The sequence below is a fragment of the Phalacrocorax carbo genome, chromosome 6 (assembly GCF_963921805.1).
Source record: "Phalacrocorax carbo chromosome 6, bPhaCar2.1, whole genome shotgun sequence".
In the NCBI taxonomy this organism is placed as follows: domain Eukaryota; kingdom Metazoa; phylum Chordata; class Aves; order Suliformes; family Phalacrocoracidae; genus Phalacrocorax; species Phalacrocorax carbo.
The window spans coordinates 726,422-750,494 of record NC_087518.1 but is presented as its reverse complement, the minus strand read 5'-3'; the positions used below and the strand labels follow the sequence as shown (position 1 = coordinate 750,494).

Here is a 24,073-nt window from a genome sequence, read left to right as displayed (position 1 = left end):
TCCCGCTGGGCGCCCCAGGACAGTTTGCAGATGGTGGCGGGAGGAAGCCGGACAGGCTGAGCCTCTCCAGCCGCGCCGGGAGCGGCGGTGCCTCGGCCCCTTTCCTGCTGACTTCATTTCCTATCGGGTTACATGTGGTATTGCTTCCTCTTCAGCCACTGCCAGCACCCACAGAGGAAGAAGGATTTCTCGCCCTTTTTTGCTGATTGCAGAGGGCACATCCTCGTTTGCAGAGGCTGGACCTGTGCAGGAAACGGCAGAGCTCCTTCCTGGCCCCGCGCCCAAGGGCAGGAGGTCCGGTGGAAGCGGTGCCTGCGCAGTCCCTGGCAGCCCCCCCCCGCCCCCGGCGCAGTGAGCCAGGCACACCACCAGCATTTCCAACCTTCTCCTTTGCCTGCAAGGAAGACGAGCTGCCTGGCTGTCCAGCGTGCAGGTTACCTCTGCAGGGGCATGGCAGTCCAGGCCCCATGGGCCCCGCTGAAGACTTGACCAAAAGTGACACAGGGCAGCTTTCTACAAACACCAGAGCTTAGTCAAGTATTTCCCCAGTGCCCAGCCTCCCTGCCCCAAATTCCCCTGGTCCCTCCTGGCCTGTGACGCATCTCTGAAGGCACCATTTGACGCCCACTCCTGCTTTTTGCCCTATTACAATTCGCATGCCAGAAAATTTCACATAAAGGATTTTTTCACAAAAAAAGCCAAGCTCTGCAGTGGCCACCAGAAGTTAAGTTAAAACACATTTGCACGCTGTACTCCAAGCAGTGGCTTAGCCAGCACAGGGCTCCCTGCCCTCCCACAGCTCTGGGCTTTGTCCTTCATTCCTAAGCGCAGGGCGGTGGGGCTGGGCTGGCACATGGCGCCAGAAGAGCCTGACACCAGCACGCTCTGCGGTGGAGCAAACACCCACAAGGAAACCAGGAATTTTATTTCCCCCAAACATATTGTTCCAGTGACTGCTTTACAAGGTGTATAAACCTCCTTTTTCCACCAAATGCAAAAAAGCCTGTTACTAATCGTGGGAGATCCCTGGAGAATGCCTGTGCACAAACAGCATCTCCCTTCGGCTTTGCCATGCAACCTCACTCACCGTCGGGGTGGCTGCTTTCCACCATCCGCTTTTGTTAACACAGTGATTTCAGCTGCTAATGCAATCACGCTCTCCCAAGGCAGAAACCAGCTCGTACTCAAACTCCCTGCGGCTGGCCTGGCCGCCTTGCGGCACACCAGCCCAGGCTCATCCGAACCTTCCCGATCTCTCCAGGAACTCATTTACCTTAGAGAAAGTCGCGTTAGCCAGTGAGATCGTAATGTCCCGAGACACTCCTGTGGGCATTGGGTCCAGTGAGGCAGGTACAATTCGCGGACAGTCGATTTTCTTCTGTTAGGTACAAAACAAGACAAAAAAAGAGAGGTTAGAGGGGTGCATGCTGAGCATTCTCAACGGTGAGGCAAGAAGGCACATCGGGGCCCTTGATAAGATTAATTTCACTGTGTCTTTAAAGTCAGATCACACTGTCGCTGCAGAAAGTGAAACACCAAAATGGCACCGTGATGCACAGAGCGGTAGCGCCACGTGGAGCCTTCCTCCCCCGAGTCACCAGCTTTCGCACTGCCTTAAGGCCCTCTGCGAGCGGCCAGGTAACCACGGCAGGGCGGCCGGGTTTCCAGGAGGGCTCGCCTAAAGCGGAGGGCTGGCAGCTGTGGTCCAGCAAAGGGGGCAGCGCCGCAGGAATTCTTCCCTCGCTCCCACCCGGCTCCTCCGCCAGCTCCGGGACATGGGCAGCCCCCAGCCCCCCGGGCAGCGGGGCTGCCAGGCCTGCGCTTTCATCTTCCTGCGCTGGAAAAGCGTCCTTCCAGGTAAAAAGCAAATGCATATGCACTCCTCAGCTGCCACTCTGGGCAGCTCCCTCATTACATGCACTTAGATGTTAGAAGGCTGGGCCGGAGTGACACTAAAAGCAGGCACGGCAGCCTACAACACAAACCCGCCAGTGCGACCACCCTCCTGCCAGCAGGAAGCCGATGTCTCACGCATCGCAATGCACATTTCTGTAAGCCCCTGCAGATATTTTGCTTTCCAGTGGTCTCCCTCCTGCAGTGTCATTTCAGAGGGGGTGGGGGGGTTTGTGCGCGCACACGCGTGTGTGCAAAGGAAAGGGTATAATGAGCTGTAGGGGCTTCATCAAGGGGGCTCCAGCAGTGGGGCATCTGAAATGAAAGGCCTAAATGAAGCTGAAAAATTATTTTAAAAGGTCATCTGTCCCCCTACTTTTGTTCTCACTTCAAACTGATGGCTCAGATACTGGAGCTGACTCAGAATTCAAGTCTGTATGACAAGTCCATCCTGTTCTCTCATGAGATGTAAATCACACTGCAAAACCACGGCAAAAACGAAGCCAGATTCTCCGTCGCCCCAGGGTATATCCAGATTAATGCCTTTGACAGTGGAGCCACTGGGGTAAAAGACAACAAAATATTTGGTGCGTTATGGAGAATCATTTGCAGCAGGCAAGATTTCCTACTCGCACTCAGGGTTACCCCACTGTGACTCTGCTGATCACGGTGCAGCTCTTGCTCTGATGAGAGGTAGAGCCTGCCCTCCTAGCACCAAGATGCCCGACAGGACACATCCCTGCTGCTAGACATGCAGTGAGCATGAGGTTTCTCTGTTGCCGTCCCCAGACCTAGCTAAGGGTCAGGGAACTATCTGGAAGTGCCTGTTTGACTGTGGAAAACATGCTTCATTTCTATCAGGACACTCAACCAAGCACAGTTGGTGCTGCCTAAACAAGGAGATTAAATAACAGAGATGCACATGATAACAGAAGTAAAACAACAAAGCAAAGCCCTGGAGAGAGATTTCAGTCCCAAGCCTCTTCTAGGAGAATCAAAAGAGTTAAAATAAAACCAGCGGGGCTACAACTGAAAATTCATGCAAAAGCTCCTATGGCCTGGTGTGTCCTTGCATGTCACAGCAGCTGGCATAGCTTCCTAGATAAATACACTTTAGAGGACTGATTAACTTGTCGTCTTGCAGCCCCTTCTCCTGCTGTTCATCAGCAGCTAGAAATAGAGCTTTCCAGCTGATTATATCATTCACGTCTGGATCAGGGCAAAGGGTCTGAATGTTTAAAATGCTGTGGATGAAGCCAGTATGGTGCTGGCTTCCCGGCGGACCTGTTTTCAGGTGCAGCCGTGCCAGCAATGGCTTGTTTACTGAAAGCTCTGCCTGTAGGATGAGGCACCATGTTTCCAGGGCTACAGAGCACTTTGTCCTGCAGGCTGCTCGCTGGAACCAGCGGGAAGAGCTAAGAAAGGCACAGAGATAGAACAGGAATGTGCCCAAACCAGGTGCAGCATCCAACCGAACTGTACCTCTGGAGTAGGCGACCAGAGGCGAGGAAGCGAGGGTTGGCGCAGCTATCCTCAAGGAAGGATAGGCACAGTTATCCCAGTCAGAGTAACCCTGGCTCTCTGCTTGAGGCGGTGGGAGCAGAGTGGAAACACCGGGCGCAGCTCTCCCTAACACGCCGGCAAGGCTCCTTGAGACCCACGTCCATGACCATAATTTCCTCCCCCTGGGCAGAAGAGCAGCTATTCCCCATGCCGATACGTGAATACTCTGTGCCACGCTGTCCCGCACGGTCCCAGCAGGCAGGCAGAGCCTACGCTGGGGTGCCAAGGTCCAGCCACCCCGGCGCCTGTGCGCCCCCGCCCCACACTGGCACTGGTGCTCGGGAGCAGAACAGTGTCTCTGTTGGGTTTGATTTCGGTGGGGCCGGTTCCTCAGCACGCGGCTGCCCGATGCAGGGCGCCGGTGCACGAGCAGACGCAAGCTTGGGCAGGGCAGGGACACCCTGCCAGCTCGGAGGGACCAGGCAGCCATGGTCTGTCCGGGCCTGGGCTCCGGCTGCTCCCCGTTTGCAGCGCCGCAGCCAACGCCACCTCGCCCCCACGCCACCCTCCGCTTGCTGCCGTGTCCCGGGACATCCTCCGCCTTCATGCCATGGAGATCCACCAGGCCTGAGAGCTGACACACCAGGCCAAAGAGCGGCTCCAGCGCCACGGGAGGCGTCACCAGCCGACGGCCGCAGCCTCGGGCTTGGCTTTACACGGCCTCTTTTTGGTCTGGCCCCAGGAGGCTCCGTGCGAGAAGCCCCGTGTCCTCCCGCCAGCAGCACGGACACTGCAGGAGGGTTTTACCCCCACAGCATTGGTTTTACTGTGTGTTTCCCCACCAGGAGCCCTGCGCAGGGGAGGGGACATGGCCAGGCTCTGCCTTGTGGGGCAGGGAATGACGGGGCAGCTGGACTTGGCAAGATCTGGTTCCCAAATCTGCCCCCGCACCTCCCCAGACGTGGTCTGGCAGGGACACCTGGGCTGAGCCAGGAAAACACACCGCTCCCTGCTCTGCGGAATAACTGCTCTGCCCCTGCCTTTTAAGCAGACGCTACATTTAAGTCAAAGGACGCAAATTATCTCAGGCAATTTTTGTGTTTGCCAGCCAAGTGCCAGGCTATGCGGCGCTTTGTCACGGAAAAAGTCAATCCAATAACACGGGACCTTCTTCAGAAGTCCTCTTGCAGCCCAAGCTCTACCTCTGGACTTCATGAGAAAGACACCGCATACCAGCCGTGACTAAAAACACTGATGGAGGACCAATCTGCGGCAGCCCCCCGGCGCCCCTGCAGCCCTGCCATCACCCGGTGCCGCTGGCAGGGCCGACGGCCCCCGGAGCCCCTGCCCTGAGCCGCAGCGCAGGCACCGGGGGCAGGCGCGGTGCCCGTGGCTCACGGCTCGTGGCCCCCCGCGCCGCGAGGCCTCGCGCCCCGGCAGCCCGGCACGCCGCCAGGCACCCGGCACAGCTCCCCGTGTGCTGGCACAGGGCAGGCACCCCACCGCGCAGCCTCAGCGTGCAGGTCCCACACCAGGAGCGGCCATTAGTGATGGCTTTCAAGTGTCCGGCCCTCATCCAGACAGCAAGAGAAAATGCCAGATACCTTCCGAAACCTGGGAAGCTGACGAAGCGGAGGGTGCTCCCTCAAACCGCCCAGGATGAGCAGCCCAGGCTTTCACCAGGCAGCACAACCCATCCAGATACACTTCACATGCCATCACGCTGCTGCCACCCAGCAGGGACAGGAACGTTTCCCGGAGCTGTACACTAGACACGACTGCACGGAGCTGTGACATGGTGGCCCCATCTCCTTCCCCGTCCCCTGCACTTGCAGCCCCCCACCTCCTCCCTGCTGGAGAGGAGCAGATGCCAGGGCTGGCCCCGGGGTTGGGGCCGGGGGATGAGGGTGAGACATCTGACACGGGGCCAAAGTCCTGCTGGCGATGAGCACGGGGAACCACTGGAAGAGCTGAGATGAAAGCAGAGCACCAGTGCCAAAGGGATATTCAATTTACAGTGTAAAAACTTGGCTTGGATCTATGGCAGATTGATTGCTAAAAAGCCAATTTTATTTAAATTAACTTCAATTTAAATTTCAGAAGCAGGAACACACTGAGCCTCTGGGTTATTAAAGCTATAATTTGGAAAGCGGCGATTTTCTCCGTTAGATGAGCACCACCAGTGGTGCTCCAGCAAATTATTAACATACCACAACAGCCTAGTCAAAGCTAAATGAATCGTAAAGTATTGCTACGTTTATTGTATTACTCAAACCCAGGCGTCCCAGGATGCAGAGAGGCAGAGACATTGCTCCAGACATGACAGGTAACGAAGAGCCAAGGGACGGAGCCCGCTGAGGGCACTGGGAGAGCTGAATGTTTTATGCTGCCAGCCTGCTCAGACACACACGCCGCATGGCACGGCTCGGCACGGCTCGGCTGCAGCTTACCTGCGCTGCACGCATCTCCCTCCTGGACGTCAGCACAGGAGGGTGCCCTGACTCCAGCCGGGGGCAAGCTGTGGCCAGCGAGTGCCCACCACGCGACTCAGAGCCTGCCAGGAGGAGCAGCTGAGACCACGCTGAGCACCGGTGCCTGAAGACCCCGCATTCGCTAAGTAAAGCGAGGCTCAGCCCGGGGACCTCAAGGCAAGACGGCCGGAGCCCTGCCTCAGCCCCAGGCTCGCCCGCGCTGCCGGGGAGCGCTGCGAACAGGAGACGCACGCGGCAGCTCTCCAGAGCAGCCCTCCAGCTCTCCACCCGCTACAGCTGCGGAAGCGAGACGCGTACCATGGCACTTCCAACTGCGGCGTCTCCCCGAGGCCAGGCGGCGGGTCAGTGATACCGAGCAGTGCCATCCTCAGAGCTGCCCCCCACCCGCCGGGGCAGCGCCGCCAAACCCAGGCCATCTGCCTCTGTCCCCAGGAGAAGGAACCCACAGCAACAGCACAGACGTGGGAAGGTCTCCCGAAGCAGCGAAGTTTGACGGGCCTTACCTTCATCTGCAGCGCATCGTTGCACTGCGAGTGGTTGGAGACGCAGGCGTAGGTGGAGGGGCACCAGTAACACTTCCACCTGGTCGAGAGGCAGCTGGTGCATCTGGAATGGCAAAGGTGCGGTGAGAAAAGCGGATTTCAGTCTGCCCAGGGGGGCCACACCTCAGCTGTGCAATTGATCTTCACACGTTGTGGTCAGTCTTTAATGGTGCCCAGAAAAACCCATCTATGGCAGGCGCTGGGCTGCCCTCTCCTCCTCTCCCTGGGAGCTGGCAGGGGACGCAGGCAGAGCCCATCATCCCCAGTGACACTCAGAGGCAGCTCCATGGCGTCACCGCCTGTGGTGCCACCGCCTGGCCCCGGGCCACGGCAAACTGGGAGCCACTGGCTCCAGCTCCTCCCCTGCTTAGCAAAACATGTTCTTCTCCCCCTGAAATGCTCTTTTCCCCACCCCTCTCCCCGCGGAGCCAGGCAGGCTCATGCCCAACGAAGGCTCTCCCCCGCGGTTTGCACAGGGCGTGGGACCACGGGCGGGCAGGACGTGGGGATCCCCATGGTCAGGCTGCGTTGTTACGCTCCTGAAAGATGGATGACTTTCTGTGGGTGGCACCAGACCCCACCCCCGCCAGCCCACCGTGCTGATGAGGGGTACGAGGCTGCTGCCACATGGGGCTGGCAGCGGGGAGAGAGCAGAGGGAACGCACCCCTCCCCACACCCTTCCCTCACCGCCCCACAGAACCCCCAGGGATTGCTGGGGAGACCGGCTCTGCTGCCTAAGGGTTAACAGAACAAGCTTGATATAAAAATATTATTCACGTTTTAAAAATACCCAACATGTCCAGATGGCTCGAGACGCTGTGAGGACCCTCCTTGGTAAATCCCTGGCAGCGGAGCCGCTATGCCCCTGCCAACTCCTGCCCAGGCCCCTCGCCGCCCGCCGGCAGGGAGGCTGCGCTCCCCCGCCATCCCCACGCAGGGGGACCCTCGTGGGGCTGCGTGCGTGCACCCTCCCGCCTTCAAACCGCTCCATCTGCCCCCATCGCCTCGGCGCCACGCGGCCGGCACGGCACCGCCGGGGTCACTTACGCTCGCTTCGGGTAAATGTTCCCAGTTCTTTTGCAATCATAGATGGTGAAGTTGGCCCGTATAATGTTTTTGCTGTTGACCTGGAGAGCAGTTTCGACGACCACGTGGTCTGAGAGAATCAAGCCAAAGAATATTGGGTTGCAAGAGCCTCTCGCTCGCACTCATGCTTAGAAGACAAGACAGACCCTTGGGAAAACAAGGGCTAAATCTGATTTGTTTTCTCTAGGGCTTCCTCCGAGCTGCATTTCAGGGTTAGGACCATTCATCTTTTGCCCTCTGACTTTCAGCTCTTCCCTCTTAAATCAACGCTTTACACCACCCTCACCAGAAAAGAACATTGCAACTTTCAGCAGAAGATTCCAGCGTGTTGTGCAAGTGTTAATTAGCAGAGTTAATTATTGTCTTCGCTTACAGTTGGTGCTAAATGATATATTTTTTGAAAATGTGGTAATTAAAACATGTTAGTTATCATGTTTTAAGACCCCGCTCACTTTCCCCATGACAACAAACCCGCAGAGAAGAGTGGAAATCCCTTTTTTGGCCACTTAACACGCTATACTAACTCCCCCTCCCCCCAAAATTGCCTTTTTTTTTTCCCTTTGCAATTTTGCCATATAAGCACCAGGGACAACAGACAATGCCTCTTTCAGAATATGTACAATAAATCAGTGCATTGGATTCCAGAAATTCACTTGGACATTGCCATAACCAACAATATGAACAGTTAATGATCTCCCATTCTTTGGATAGCTAGGGAGAAAAACAATGCAGCTTTATAAACTTGCCTATGAAAAGTGGGATTTTCAAAAGGACTGGCTAATTCTTCTCCTACTGAAGTCAGCCATCTTCAATAGAGCATTCACTCCAGGCTTGAAAGATGAAGATTTAACAAGCACTCAAGCCTGGAATGAAGCCTCAAACTTCTCAGAAGACGCTGTAAGATGGGGCTGCCAGCATCAGACCTGGCCAGTTCGGCCGTCAAGGCTCAGTTGACTTCAACCAGACCTGCAGGTGCTTGTCACCTCCAGAACGCAGCTCCACGGAGCCTTGGGATGGGCATCCCGCCTGGCACCATCCGAAGACAGAGGGACACTAGAAGACCTCAGTCTGGCTTTAAATGGATAAACAGATTAAGAGTTTCTGAGCTGCCTTTAGGTACGCACTTGCTCTTCTTCCAGAACTTTGCCTGAAAGGTAGCGCACGTTCGGGAGGGAAATTAAACAAAAGCAATTGAAAATATCAATATAAGCAGCAACATTATTTCCCCAGGGCTAAAACATTTTTGTTTTACTACTTACTAAATCTAAAGCAGAAGCTCTAACCAGATAAATCTTAATGAAATAAGTACATGAACTGGCTTTTAAATTCTGATGTTTAGAAGAAAAATTGATAGATTTGAAATACTGTCAATTCATGTTAAGATGGTGGAACTCCCACGCTTCAAAGTCATATGCCCTATAAAACAGAAGCAGCTTGGGTCTTTTTTTCCCTCTGTATGCATTATCTGCACATACAATTGGAAAAGGAAAAAAAGCCTCTGAAAAATTATGTCCACAAGAGTGGTTAGAATGAACAGAGCTTGTTTTCCTCTACATACCTTGGTCATGTGGAAATGCTGGATATTTCTCGCGTGGAAGTAAACTGCAATAAATAAATTGGTTTACATAATCTCCAGCAACTCTGGCTACCGTGTGGATATTATTTCCATAGTCACACGAAATATTTGTTCCATTCAGGTTCGGGATAGTCCCATTTATTTGTATGATCAGGGCCTACATTTGGACAAAAAAAAAAAATAAATCAGTAGTTATGACAGAAAATTGTGTTTAGAATTTGTCAATGTTTTGCAAGCTTTTCGTAGGCTAGTGACTCCAAAACAAGTTCATGTATAGCCATTTTCTTTCAGTTTATGCACTTTTAACTCTAAAAGCCAACCGCATACAAAGCCTTGCGTCAGTAGTAAGAGCTCTGTCACCACGAACTCCAACAACTGTAGCTGGTGTGTTACAGCCGGCATGAAAACCCAGCCCAGGGCTTTCCTGGGAGACCTCTCGGAGGAAGCAGGACGCAAAGGCTGAGCCCTCCCCAGCTGCCCAGGCTGTCCTCGACCCACGCTGCTTGCACAAGCAGAAAATATTAACCCCTGCTTCTGAGTGCCTGAACCTCCCAGCTTGCACCAGTCCGTAGTCTCGTGGGAGCCTGCTGGGGGGGCTGCTGGGGGCCGGCCACAAGCCAGCGTGTCCCCCCCGGCACACAAGGGCTGAGAGGGCTGGCTGCGGGGGTTTCTTTTTGCCATCAGCCCCCGAGGGGAAGGGATGAGAAGTGCTGCAGAAAGGGAATGCTTCTGAGGAGGGCGACTCAGGAAAACGTGTGGCCAAAGTGCTTGGCTGGCTTCCCCTGCCGTCAGCGGGGTGGCTCCCCGGGGACCCCCAGCCCACAGCTCCTGGGTGGCAGAAGTGGAGCCAAACCAGTGCTAGAGTCCCGCGGGATCTCTCTCCAGCTCTGGACTGGGCTCTGCCCCAGCCGCTGCCTCTTTATGAGTGATTTCCCCATGTCAGGGCTGGTCAAGAACTTTGGCATAAAGAGATTTTTGCCACTGGGAAAGGGTCTGTCTTTAAAGAAAAAATATTTTTATGAAAACGTTTAAAATATCATTAAAATATTATTAAAAATAGCAACAATATGAAACCAGAAAAAGCGCTGATTTAGCTTTCTGCAGCTGGTCTTCTGTATTTCGAAATTTTACAAACCTTGCCAGTGTGTTTAGTTTAGCAGCTTTAGAAGTTCTGTTCACCAACAGGCTCAGCAGCTGATGTCCTGCTGGCCCAGGAGGTCACCTCCAGGTGGTTTTGAGAACCCTGGCCTGACTCGGTAGCACACAACAGAGCTCAGCATCCCCACGACCCATAGCCGAGCCGCGCAGAGCCGTGCTGCTACACTAGAGGAGCACAGATATTTATCAGCCCTGAGAGCAGGTAACAACTCTACGGGATGCTGCACATGATTAATTTGGTATTCACATCAAACGCACCGGGTTCTCTTTGTCGATATTAATCTCGGGCTCCAAGATGGTCATGGAAGGGCACTGCTGCACTCCTTCGCTTGCACTCGCCCAGAAGTTGGCCCCTGTGAAGTTTGTGCACTCGTGCTGCAGAGAACACCTGCCACAAACAGGGGAACAATTTGTGGTTGATTATTTTTAAAATAGGTGATTAAAATGTTCACTGCTTTGTGAGGGAAGATCCTAAGAAAATCCCGTACCTACACCTTTTTCCTCCATCCATGCAGCTAAGCCTAAAGCTTTGCTGCTATATTTAAAGTGTCTGGCTGCCACGATAAGAACGCCTGCTCCCACTAGCACCAACAGAGCATCAGGATTCAAGGTAAGCGAGAGCAGGCAGGCTGAACTCAGAAACAAAGAGGAGAAGGTGACATTTTGTCCAACTTCTTCAATTTGTAATCGTGGAGTCTAATTTTGTAGATCCCTTTTTGAGTATTGATTGTCTCCTACACATAAATAATAATTGCAAGGGCAAAAGATGCTCTTTAACAGGGTGTTGGCTCTCTCAGTCCCATGGTTGGATGCCTGCAAGATATTCTTTGCGCTGGCAGCTGACTGCAGCATAACAATGCAGCCACAGTTAAATCTTGGCTCTGAAGAGCATCCCAACCATTTGAGACCAGATGCAATTGTTTTTAAAAGCATGTATTTCACAAGGAACAGACAAAGACTAATGGTAGTGTGACTGTGTGGAAATATAAAAGGCACCAGAAATTCTTGGCTGGGCTTGATGGACAAAGGACATACCAAAGCGCATTAGGACACAACCAGTCCTACCTCGTCTCCATCGTGCACCACCCGCAGTAGGCATCAGCGGCAGCCAGGCACTCCGTGCACGTCAAGTACTGGTTGCAGGCAGCCACCTTCACCCGCGTCATCTGCACGGCAACAGCACAACTGCTTCCAAATGGTTTACAACAGCACAGAAACACTCAACCCAACCGGGATGCCCCTGCACAGCCACGTGGAGCTAGCGACAAGACACCAGGACCAAGCCTTACAGAACAGACAAGGAGCAGACCCTGGCACCACCATCCTCCAACCCACACCGCTCAGAGGTGGGTGCTCTGTGTACAACCAGCCCACACGGGGACCGGCACAGGCAGCTGCCCACTGCGCGGCCAGTGTCCCCAGCAGAGCCCGTCGCAGCCCAGAGCCGCGTGCCCCAGGGCAGGTAAGGACGCCCAAGGGACGGGGCTTGCTGCCGCCGGCGTAGTCGCCCCTTTTCAGCCACCTCTCGGGAACAGAAGTGTGATGGTCAGGCTACGGAGAGCGACACCACACCTTTCTGATGCATCAGATGGAGATGGTTTCACACCTTGTTCCTCCCTGTGGAAAGCTCTCACTCAGACCTGCAGAAAGTGCCTTTCTAGACAGAGCTGAACACTATCCGGCTATTTACAAAATGACCAGAAAGCAAAACTACTCTGGAAACCTTAATCTGTAAAGAAATCAAAGTACCTCTGGGGACTTGCTCAGCAGGAGCAGTTGGAGGGAAAGCATGTGTTGGTTTCTGCTTTTTCCTCCCTTGATTTCCAAACATTTGGGAAGGAAAACCGAGTTGTTTGGTACAGTGGGGCCTGACAACATGAGGTGCTGAGAGCCCTGAGCTCCCACCAGGCGAGTGCACCTCAGACCGTGGGCTCCTTGGCCTGATCCCGGCATTACCCACAGCATTTTGCTGCTCTCCAGCCCTGCAGTGCTCAGCAACCCCCTAACCCCATCGAGCTCTTTGGGAGCTTCCCAGGATGCTAATTCCACCAAAGAAAAATTAACTCATCTGGTTTATTGGAAAAGAGACAGAGGGGAGCATCACAAGTGCTGCACTGGGTGTTTGATCAAGCCCAAATAAGGTGCACAGCCCAGCCTGGGAGCTGAGATGAGGCAGTCTGAAACATCAGCTAAAGAGGCATCCCGGGAGTGTTCTGTGAGATGATAATGACCGATCTGCAGGGAATTAGGGCTTGGAAAATACAAATGCAACATATAACAGTTGTGGTTGTGCATCTGTTTTGACAGATTAAAATGTAATTCAGGACAAACCACCAGCGCCTGGAGCACTCAGCTCTTGTCTTCCTCCTCTGCTCACTTGACGGAGTTGAGACTCTCTGTTTCTACCTGCTGTGGTGTTCCCAGTCTCCAGAGAGCCCTCCTCCCATGCAGCCCTTCTGCCAGCCAGGCTGAGCAGAAACATCCCCCAAGGGCCACTCCTGACAGGCAGACTTTTTGTCTGAAGGATCTCCTAAAGGCCTCCTTAAAGACTGCATATCATAATTTTCAGGTTTCTATACGGGAACATCCTCTACTTACTTCTGCACCCCAAGAAGCAGGATCGGTTTTGATATCTGTCACTCTTCTTTTTACCTTGCCACCACAAAGACGAGGAAGCCTGACAAGCTGGTCTGCTTGGCGTGACCCGCCCCCACCCCATGCAGAAGAATGGACAGGCACAGGCACCCCCCCGGAAAGCCCTTTGACACCCCAGCCAAAGCTCTGAACTTCTTGGCTCTGCCCATCAATGTTAAACCAAATCTCCTTGTCCTTGCCTGCTCCCAGTTTAGTGCCGAACGCTAAATCAAATGCGTGATGCTCAAAGAGCTATTTTGCTGAAGACTAAAGGACTCACCTGGTAGGAGGTCATCAGATAGAGGTAGGTGGAATCAGAAGGGTCGAACTGCATGATGGGGTGGACAGGCTCTCCATAAGCCACCGAAATGGATCGCCTGCTAATAACCTTCATGGTACTGTCCAGATTAATCTGCAGCAAGAAGAAAACACTTGAGATCATTTTTCAAATACTACGGGGAGACGATTATTCTTCCTCAGTTATAAACAAGAATCAAAGTGGTAACTAATGGTGTTCCACATTTACAAGCGCCATAAATCTCTCTGCTCACTCGCTCGCTTCGCCAACTGCACCCACAGAGCTTTACTGAAAAGCCAGGTTTGTGCTACAGAGAAGGCACTAAGCGGTCCAGAAAGCCCAGGCCACGGCCAGGAGCAGTGCCCAGTGATGAACAGCCCTCACAGCCCTTGGTTTAAAGCCCGCTGTTTGAGACGCCGCCTGCAAAACTTGTAGTCTAAGGCTCTACCCGCCGCACAGCTCGACCGTATGGCTGTTTCCAGTGGGACACAGTGGTGTTACTCGCACTTCACCCTAATGTAAGCGGCACCAGCCTTCAGCCCTCATTACACACATATGTGCATTTCTGTTACAACGAACGTTGCATTTCCAGAGCTTAATGAAAAACAGTGGAAATCAGCAACGGGGCTGTACAACATGGCATCCCCCGCTCTCTGCGTATTTGAAAAATCAGTGCTGTCATTCCCAGCAAAAAGAAGCTTTTATCCCTGCTAACTCCAGAAGACCATGGCAGCTGCCGCAAGAGAGCTGACTCCTACCTTGCCTCATGAATCACCAGCTGAAGCGCTGGCAGTGATGGAAGAGGATGCAGAGCATCAGCCTGCCTTTTAGATCACAGAATGTCTTGGCATTTGACTCAAAAACTTCACAAATTAAATGTGGCATTGCTGAGAGGAAATAACAATAGGGCTACACAATTTTGCGTGACAGTCACTTTTCAGCTTAAAACAGAAACGAAGTGAGGAAAAATCCTACCTCTTTACCAGCAAGGGAAGGCAATAATTGCAAGGACCAAGCATGCCTCTGCTCTCTAAAGTCTGGATTAATTAATTAACACAGGATTAATTAATTCTTACACTAGAGCAGCACCGACATGCCCTAGTAAGATAGCACAAGCTCAAAGCAGAGGGCTTCCCTCTGCTAAGAACCCTGTGCAAGTGCTGCAAGCTACTATGCAGAAAAAGAACGGAGCTATCATTATCCCCATTTTAAAAGCTGGCTATCCAGAAGCTAAATGATTTGCCTGGGATCACGCAAGATGTCCTGACACCCTGCACTTCAGCTTTGCAACCGTCCTCTCCCTTCTTGCTGATATTTGCTGTATGCTTGGCTGTTTCTAGGTGCCTGTCCCTAGGTCCCTCTGCCTCCTGGGCTCCTTTACCCTACGGTTTCACTGCACGTGATCCCCGCAAGCCGCGGGCCCTGGGCGAGAGCCACTGCAGTGGTGCAGAGGGGCAGAGACCACCAGTCCTCTCGCTGGAGCAGGGCCGGGGCATGCTGGGGGACATGTGCTGCACTGGCACTGGCGAGAGCAGAGTGGGCCGAAGTTCTGGGTAACCCCACCACAGCTCTTCATCTACAGCCTTCCAGACCTGGACACGTGGGGGCTCACCAGAACAGACCCTTCCCACTCCGCCGTCTCCTTTGAGGGCACCGCAGCCTGGCACACCTTGCCCTGGCCACCGCTTTCCCAAGGGCTGTTTTTTCCTTTAATGGGTGCTGAACGTGGCACTGATAATGGCCCTCACGCAATGCCCGCCTGCAGCCTATCTGATTAATTCCCCATACGTACCCCTGGCAGCCATAATTGCTGCTGGCAGGAGCTGGTTGAGCACTATTTCTGCCCCTTTGCTGTCTTTTCTCAGGCAGCAAATCTGAATGATAACTCACGCAAAGTATCTTGTATCCCATGCCAAATAACAAGGAGCCCCGAAGGTAAAAGGGCTTCTGGTTATGCAGCTGTGTTGTAGAATTAGATTAGAGCTATCTGAGCAAATTATCCCAGCAAAGGGTAGCCAGGAGCCTCTCCCTAATGGAGGCTCAGCAGATAAGGCTGCTTTCTCCGAGATGATAATGGAAGCAGAGCTGTTAATACTGTGTGAACAGGAGCTGCGCTGCGTGTGGCATGTGCCTCTCCAGCCCAGTGCACCTGGCTGGGGTGCCAGCTTCCTCCCACCCTGGTGAATTACCTGCCCCTGCAGGCAAAAATCAAAGCAGCGAGTTTCTTTGTGATCATTCCCACACTTCTGCCAGGAGCGCTTGGGCGCAAGGGAAGAGATTGGATCAGTTTTCTTCTCTCCAAGCATTTTGATCCAATATTCCACATCATGCACAACTCACCCCAGGCTGAGACAAAGCAGGTATCAGCCATGTCTTCGCTTCAGGGCTTTTTCCCCCCTCTCCTCTGTGGACTTTCAATGCTCAGAGTACACCAAACTGTTGTGGCTGGATGGATTCAAAACTTTCTTTGGCAAACTTCAAGCACGAAAGTTACTGAAACTTTGTACTTGCATCTTGGCTCTGGAGCCAGGGTATTGCATTGCCCTGCATTGCCTTTGGCACATTATTTAAAACAGACACTCCATCAGATGCGTGGGTTCACACCTGCCTTGGACTCAGCTGAGACCAAGCATCTCTCGGTGATTCCCCTGTCTACATGGAGCCTTCAAAAGCCATCAGCTCGGAGGGAGAGTTTATTAGAAGAGCTGTTAACAATTAAATGCTGCACAATAACATTTCCAGCATAGGGTTCATCAAGAACATCCTGCTCGCATGGCAGCCTTGAACAGTAATTAACAGCCACCAGTCACTAGGCAGCATACATCACTCTACAGATTACAGCAGCTTCCAATTATTTCTTCATTGCCAAGCAAAAGCAGGTGCTCACACAAACTTGACAACAGACACCATCCTCTGTGTGAACCAGAGGTGCTGGAAGGGGAACCCCGCCGCCCTCCCTGTCCTCCCCAGCCCTGCCTCCCCCATGTTGGTGCTGCCAGGCTCCACTTGCCTTCAGGAGTCCTCCGCTGGCAGTGCCCAGGAACACAACGGTGTAGTTATTGACACTGGCCACCGCCACCGCGGTCAGGCCGCTGTAGGTGAACACGGGGGTCGCTGTGACGGGGTTCACGATGGCCAGCGGGTGCTGAAGGTGCGCTGCCCCACAGTCCAGCTGCTCCGGCTGCAGCTGCGGAGAGACATGAATGTCAGCGGGCTGCAGCAAACACCAGCGGGTCCCCCCCACCGTCACCGCCTCGGGCTCAGTGTGGACAAACCTGTGTGCCCAGGGAAAACTCGCTAACAAGTCACGGAACAGGAAAATGTAACTGGTTAATATGGGAGCAAAGACCTGTAACAGAGCCTGCTTTCTGCTTGCCAGCTCTACCCTAGAGCCGAGTGCAGACCAGGCTTTGCTGGAGATGAGCTGCCGGAGGAGCTCTGCCCTTGCCCATGCTGCGGGCAGGATCAGGGCAGCACTGGGATCGCTGCCAGAGCCACCAGGTGCAGGTCACCCCAGGAAGGCGTCCTCCAGCCCCAGGCCCATTTACTGTAGCAGGACCTTCACCTCGACACAGAAGTCAGGTGCAACAGTAAAAGGGGACGAGGGGCTCCTTGCCCCCTCTCCCACTGAAGCAGTCAGGGATTTCTTCTCCAGCACAGCACTGGAAGCCCCTCGCTGGCAGGGGCAGCGCCGCAGGTGAGGTTTCTCGGCCCACTGAAGAGAAGAACTGCTCAGCAGCTGCCTGCCCTTGCAGAAGCAGTTTCTGTGCCCACAGAGGACTGGTCCTGCACCTTGCTCCAGCTCTGAGACGGGTCCCCCTCCCGCACACCACCCCAGCACTGCCATGGATCCCCCTCCCCGCACGCTGCCCCAGGGCTGCGATGGGTCCCCCTCCCTGCACGCCACCCCAGGGCTGCAATGGATCCCCCTCCCCGCACGCCACCCCAGCGCTGCGATGGATCCCCCTCCCCGCACGCCACGATGGGCCCCCCGCCCCACACGCCGCCCCAAGCACTGTTGACAGATCCCCCTCCCCGCATGCCACGACAGGTCCCCCGCCCCACACGCCGCCCCAGCGCTGCGACGGGTCCCCCATCCTGTTGGTCAGCACTAGGGATCGGCGCTAGGGAGTGAGCAGAGCCATGCTTAGCTGGGGCGGCTGCAAGCCCAGCAGCCACCTCTGGCTCCTTCCCTCCCAAACAAAAGGTGAAGCAAGAAGTTTCTCCAATAAAAGAGCTCAAAATATTATTTCCCTGCAAGTGAGGAAGTGAGTGAGAACAGAGCCAGGGGAGGGGGAATTAAAAAGCTTGCTGGAGACTCTCAGTACTGTAAATCCTGGCTCTGATCTTGCTGCTACCGCAGTCAACAGCAAAGTTTCCACTGTTCTCCCACTGGGGCGGGACAGGATGGAGAGGCTGCTGCGTGGGAGGAGGCACCGTGCTGCAGGACACGGAGGGAAGAGCAGTGACTGCAAAACTGCCCAGAAACACTGGAACCACCGACCCTGTCCAGCCTCAACCCGCAGCCGATCACCGTGCCCCGAGGAACAAGTACAGCTGTGCCCTGTGCCCAGGACCACAAGATGTTAATCATTTGCCTCTGGCTTCTGCTTTCAAGCTGTTCCTCGAAGCTCTGGGGGAGCAGGAGCTGCCTTTGTTACAGAAAAGTTAAATTCAGGACAGCAGGCGCTGCAGCTCGAGCAGGCGCCGGCTCCAGCGGGAACCGCGGCGGAGCAGCAGGGCCACGGCTGGCCCTGGCGGACGAGCCGCCCCCACACAAGGGCTGGGGACCGGGGAGCACGAGGCCGGTATCGAGGCTCCCATGCCAATTTGCTACCAGGTGCCATGGGGTGAAGGCAGAGGACAATTGTTAAGGACCCCTCACCTGTGAGCCTTGTCTATGAGCAGGCATTTGGCACATTTGGCCCAAAGCAAGACAACAGACGTCACTATCCTGTGCTAAATTAATTAGCACAGTCACTGCATGACAGCAGCATTTGAAAACGGGACTGATTTTTCATATTCCTCTTACCCTGCCAAGATGCACCCAAAATTTATGACCACTCTCACCCTGAATCCTCTGAGACTCTCCTTATAATTTCTGCTCAGATAATGTAGATGGATTCAACCACATGTGAATATCACAACAGTCTCACTGCTGACAATTCACCTGCTGTCACTTCTACAGCAGCTTTTATCAAGTGCCGCGGGTGCAGCTGAAGCCGTTCAAACGATGGGCATGTTTCAAGGGCCATTACCACATCATCTACAGTGTCATTTCAGGCTCATCTTAAGAGAAGCCGCAATTGCGCCGTCACCCTTCCTGGGTGTGCGCACGCAGCTGCAGGGCTGATGTGCCACAACTGTGGGTATTTCCAGGCTGCCTGAAAGCACACCAAATTAAGGCCCTGATTGTGGGAAGCGCTTATACAAAGCTCTAGACAAGAGACCGCTGGCGGAGTGCAACTCACATCCCTAAAACTAGGCGCATTTTACAACATACTGAACTCTGCTATAACATGGATATTCCTTCCAAAAAAACCGTCAGGAGTGCTAATTTAAGCAGAACAAATGCAGGAATTTGAGGCTGTATGTGTTAAGAAACTGGACCACATGCTTCTGCCAGGCAGGAGAAGTTGACAGCCAGCCTGTTTAGCATATTCCTTCCTCCCTGGGCTGAGCACACCAGGGCCTGTATTTTAATTCCCTTATTATCATTATTATTTCATTAATGGAACTAGACTAAATCTTCAGCTCTCGCCCCTCTTCAGCCCATTTAGGAGATTAGGCAAATCTCCAGGCTTTGCAGCGAGCACATGAGCCCCAGGCAGCACTACCCCCCCCTCCGACCTTGTGCTCAGACCTGCTTTGGGGTACACCTCCCACCTTGTGCCGCCCCCCCCCTTGCGGGAGGACACGCATCTTGGGTTAACGACACATTACAGCAACACGTCCCTGGAAAAAAATGGGGAAGAAACTTGCTAAAACTCAATTAATTTGTGAAGCAACTGGGCTGTCTCTCCAGGAGCGAGGGCTGGTATCCCCCCACCGGACCACGGCAGGGCTGGTGGCCGCTCTGCAGGGGCTGGGGCTGGTCCGTGGCAGGGCAGTCTGCGTGGGGACCACAGGCCGTGGCACTGCCCCCTCCTCCACTTTGCACAGGAGACAGCAGCAAACCCCACCAGCCTGGGCATGAACTGCAGGTGTTAGCCAGCTCTCGGTCTTTTTCATAGCAGCTGGTCAGCAAAGAGCACTGGCTTCCCGAGTACCTGGTGCTGTCACAGACCCACAGCATCCTCTGTGCAATGGCACACACAGCAGACAGTTCCCCTGTTCTGCAGAATGGCTCATTCCCACTGCCCGGAGGGAGCGTGCCTCTGCAGAGCCATGCAGGGCTCGTTTCCTTGCTGCTGGACCACTGCAAGCGTGCTGCCACAAAAGGCACACAGGGTTCTCTCCACGAAACCACCCTGACCTCAGTCCCCTGCGCACCAGCAGACACCAGACCCCACATCCACTGATGCTGCTGCCAGTCACATCAGACATGAAGTAACAAAGACTGATTTGAAAAACCTTCCTCTGCTAAAGAGAGTGCCAGGCAGGAGGCAACATGCTCGGAGCTGCAGCTCGGCTCACACAGGACCGAGACGAAAGGATCAAGTGTTGTGGATGCAAGTGACTTTGCTTAACGCATTTTGCAGTTTTATGGCATTTCATTCTATCAAAAGATAAAACCGCAGCCCAAATTCTTAAGTGCACATGCTTCCCCCTGTAACTGGGCAACACAACTTCTTTATACCATACAGAGAATATGGCAAGCCATTCATGTTTCTGATTTAATGGTCCCTTCCATTCAGAGCCAGGACTTTAAAAATGAACTTGGATTTATTTATTTGTCTTGGGGATGATTATTTCTAGCCCCTCTTCATTACTCTTCACCAATATTAACCACCTGAAGCTCATAAGGCTCCTCCCAGCTGGGAAACTGAGGCACAGAGGCACCTCAGGCTGCCTGGGAGCCCAGGGGATGCTCCGCACCTCGTCTCCGCAGCAGCTGCCCAGGGAGCTGGTACTGGCATTTGCCTGCCAGCAGCTTTGCAGCCTCCCAGCCTGAGGGACGCGGAGCCTTCTTCTCACAGGTGGCCGAAATCCCAGGAAGTTCCTTATCTATCTGCTGCGTCTGCCCGTGTATAAATCACACATTTCAGACCTCATATCAGCACAAAGTGTTTTCCACAGTAAACAGGATGCAACTATTCTAACATAGGCCAATATTTATTTTGGCCACATACATCCTTCCTCTGAAACACCTTTCTTTAAATGACATCAGCTCTTCCGACAGACAGGCAGGAGGAAACATATGGTATTTCCCTCTCTCGGGTCTCAGAGGGGTGACACACTGCGCTGCTGCTGTCTAAACCACAGCACCAAGGGGACATCAGAACTCTGCCACGTTATGGTAAACAGGATACGGCCAAGTCACATCATTCTGCAGGCACCAGGCAATCACCGCGGCTTGGGAAATCGTACAACAAATCAAAGTTTGCTAAAAGGCTTTCTCCATGGGTTAAATCTTGTTTCATCTTAATTCAAACTGCCCTACCCTGAAGTGGGCAAAGCATAAACGTTAAGTTTTCTTCCAAAACCAATCTCTTTCTATCATCTGCATTTTAAGACAACCCTGTGGGTACCTACTGTATTGCCACTAGTTTTCTGCTACATGCTCTGGATACTCAGTAACTCACGGAAATACTGGGTGGGTCTAGATTCGGATCCTTCTGCACCCAAAACATTTGGCTCTGCCACTTTGATGCTAACAAAGAGCCACCTTGGGCACAAGCTGGAGACAATGCACATGGGGCACCAGCTGAGCAATGCTGCTGCCTCCCTGCACACTTGCAAGAAGCGCGTTCTTGGTATTTTTGCAAAATTTCACAAGTGATGCAAATCAATTCAAACCAAGGAGCCACATCTAAGAGGAGGATTAGTCAGATTAACCCCTGAGCATGATTGCAAAAACAAAGCAGGACAGAGATAAAAGATTTCCAGCCACATCAGAGCTCAAGAGTTCAGCTATTTTCATGGTGTGGGTTCAGTTCTTTATCCCAGGCCTAAAAGGAGCAGAAAAAAGTGATTTCCCAGAATTTCCATTACAGCTCTGCAGCCATGGGCGCTGCGGCCCAGGGGCAGGCACGCAGGATGTCCCTTCGGGAAGGAAGTCTGCTGGAAACAGAAGGAGGAAGAGGAGTGGTGAGGCAGCACTCAGGAAAACCATGAAATGTACTGATTTCTGCATCCTGTGTTTGTGACCTTAAAAATAGTTCTTAAGCAAAGATGGAGTTTATTTCTGAATCAAAAGCAGGCTGCAGTTCAGAAAAAAGCCCTGCAGCTTTTGCTTTCAGCAAGGCTTTTCTGACTCTACTACAGCGGGTCTGAAAGCTTCGCAGAGCAGCGGTAAGTGGAAAGGGAGTCCAGCCCCTTTCATGCGTCGTATCAGAGCGGATTAAAGCGTTGGCTTCTAGCATGCCTGGAGTCCTGGGAAAATGACACAGCCAGCATCCGATAATCCGCTCCAAACTTGTTGATTTGTGGGACTTAGCCATCATCTTCATAGGCTCAAAATTTGGCAGTTGCTCCCACACAACTGACATTTTCAGGCCATTAAAGTCTGTGATAAAAGGACTCTAGTCTTATCTCTTGCCTTCCTTAACATAAACCGTTAGGCTTTTATTAACATTTAGGTATGACTCAGGGAAATCTCTGATTGCAGAGAGAACATTCAAAATAATTCGAATACTGTCCGAAGAGAATAGCAGGGCATGGACTCAAAGTTGAACAGTGGAGAGAGGCTAAAAAACAACATGGAAATACTGCATAGGCACCGTAGGAAAACGGGCAGCGCAAAAGATGGTGGCAAGCCATCCTGGCTGCATTACGAAAACAGAAAGTACAAGCCCTCCTCTGTGTCCGGCAGAGCCCAGACTGGCCACGAAACCCCTCCCAGGCAGAGCCCATTCATCCCGGACCCCCCCCCAGCCCTGGCAGCAGTTTGTACACACAATCACGCGTTTATCTGCTGGAGTGTCGCAACCAGAGCTGTCAGAAACAGGCTTTTTGGGATGCCTGGAGGAAAATGTCATCCTCAGAAGAGGACTCTACTGTTAAGGCACTTGAGACGTAAGCGGTCTCTAACTGTAGTGCTGCCGCAAGGGCAGGCATTATCACAGAGCTCCTCTAACTTCCCAATGTATTTTTTACATAATGGGAGGCAAATCAAGGTGCGCCCTTGGTCAGTCGAGGCACTCGGGCTGAGCATCTCTGATATAATCAATCTTATTGAATTTTTCCTGAGAATCATCCACACTAAGCAATCAGCACACCCCCAGCACAGCAGCCGTCCTTAAAAAAGGCTTAAAATGAGATCTGCACCCTGGTTTCACTGCTTACTTAGACCACAAGTTTCTTGAGCACGCGAGCAGTGGTTTTGCTGTGCTTTGCACGTTCACACAGTGCCAGCCCTGGCCCGCGGTGCTCTGTGGGCCGCCGGTGCGACAACAGTAACGGGCTGTCCAAACACCCATCCGTCTGCTCTCACTGGCAACCTGGGCCACATCCCACCCGCGGGGAGCCACGGCCCTGGCTCCACCACGCCAGCGGCTTTTCCAGCCCAACAGCATCTAAACACAGCGGTGGGGCAGAGTCCCAGGGGGCCCGCTCAGCATCCGCAGGACCTGCCCAGACGCTCCCGAGCGTGCACAAGAGCCCTTGGGACCTCTCCTGCAGACCTCCGCGTTGGTTCATGCCCTGGGAAACCACGAGCCACGTGCAGCCCCGTGCACCCCGCCCCCGCACGGGCGATAGCTGGGTTGATTATCGCCTCCACCTCCAGCTTGGGAAAGTTAGTATCTTGCTGAAGAGGGGTAGTTGCTTATGAAAAACTACCCGCAGATTTCCTCTGCCAAGCCCCCTGAATCACCGCCCCCAGCCAAACGCGCATCCACCACACCACAGCCGGCAGCACCAGCAGCGCAGCTGTATCAGCCGCACAGAGACAAAAATGACCGTGTCAGTGCACCCGCTCCTACCTCCACCACCGACAAACACCACCCCTGTGCCAAAAAGCATCCCTCTGGCTTCTGCAGAGCTCCTGATGCCTGGCAGTTTTTCAGTCTCTTATCTTCATTTTTCATTTTACAGGAAGGCTTTTTTCCCCTTGTCTTATAAAACTCATTCTTCCCTCTCCCTACTCTCAACTCCAGCCCTTCTCTTTCCTGCCAGCTCCTGACATTCACTCTCAGCAGCTTCACGTGAGACATTCACCTCATTAAAAGGACTGAGGAATTCAGGCTTGTGTCCCGCACACGAAGTGGGCAGAGCAAACCGGAGTGAAGCCCAGCGAGCACAGGATCAACGGCCTTTGGGAAGGCAGGGCACTGCAAGCACTGTGCAGACAAGTGGTTCTCCTGTGACTTTTCATCACCTCAGACCCGTTCTGTGCTGCAAGTGTATTACTCAGGAACCTGCACAATCAGAGGCACAAGATGCCCGGCAGCCCTGGGTGCCTGCACCACTTGTCCTGCCCTTCACTGATTTCTGAGCTCTCGGCAGCGGCCGAGGCGCTCGCCGTTACGAGCTGACGGGCTCGGCAGACCGCGAGCCTGAAGCCGGACTCGGGGCCAGAGCTGACCTGACAGGCTGAGCCCACCAGCCCCCTGAAAGCAAATGAGGACTGTTTCCAGTGAGTCTGCACAGACACAGATCTCCAGCCAGTCCAAGGCCAAGCCTGGGTCAGGCCAAGCTGCTGCACCTAAGCAGCAGCAGACACATTCACCTCTGCTGCAGCCACTGACCTCAAACCACCAGAGATGAGGTGGTTTGAAACTCCAGAAG

The 24,073-nt window shown here is 53.5% G+C and overlaps 1 protein-coding gene across 1 annotated transcript in view; it reads right to left on the bottom strand.

The window, feature by feature from the left end:
* The window catches only part of PLXND1 (plexin D1), an 86,914-nt gene that overhangs the window by 49,093 nt on the left and 13,748 nt on the right, over positions 1-24,073 (bottom strand). The window contains exons 2-9 of the mRNA XM_064453383.1: positions 16,194-16,370; positions 13,166-13,297; positions 11,317-11,417; positions 10,510-10,639; positions 9,076-9,250; positions 7,479-7,587; positions 6,392-6,494; positions 1,274-1,378 (exon numbers count right to left, since the gene is read on the bottom strand). Coding sequence (XP_064309453.1) covers positions 1,274-1,378; positions 6,392-6,494; positions 7,479-7,587; positions 9,076-9,250; positions 10,510-10,639; positions 11,317-11,417; positions 13,166-13,297; positions 16,194-16,370 — 1,032 coding nt within the window. The remainder of the gene's footprint in view (positions 1-1,273; positions 1,379-6,391; positions 6,495-7,478; positions 7,588-9,075; positions 9,251-10,509; positions 10,640-11,316; positions 11,418-13,165; positions 13,298-16,193; positions 16,371-24,073) is intronic.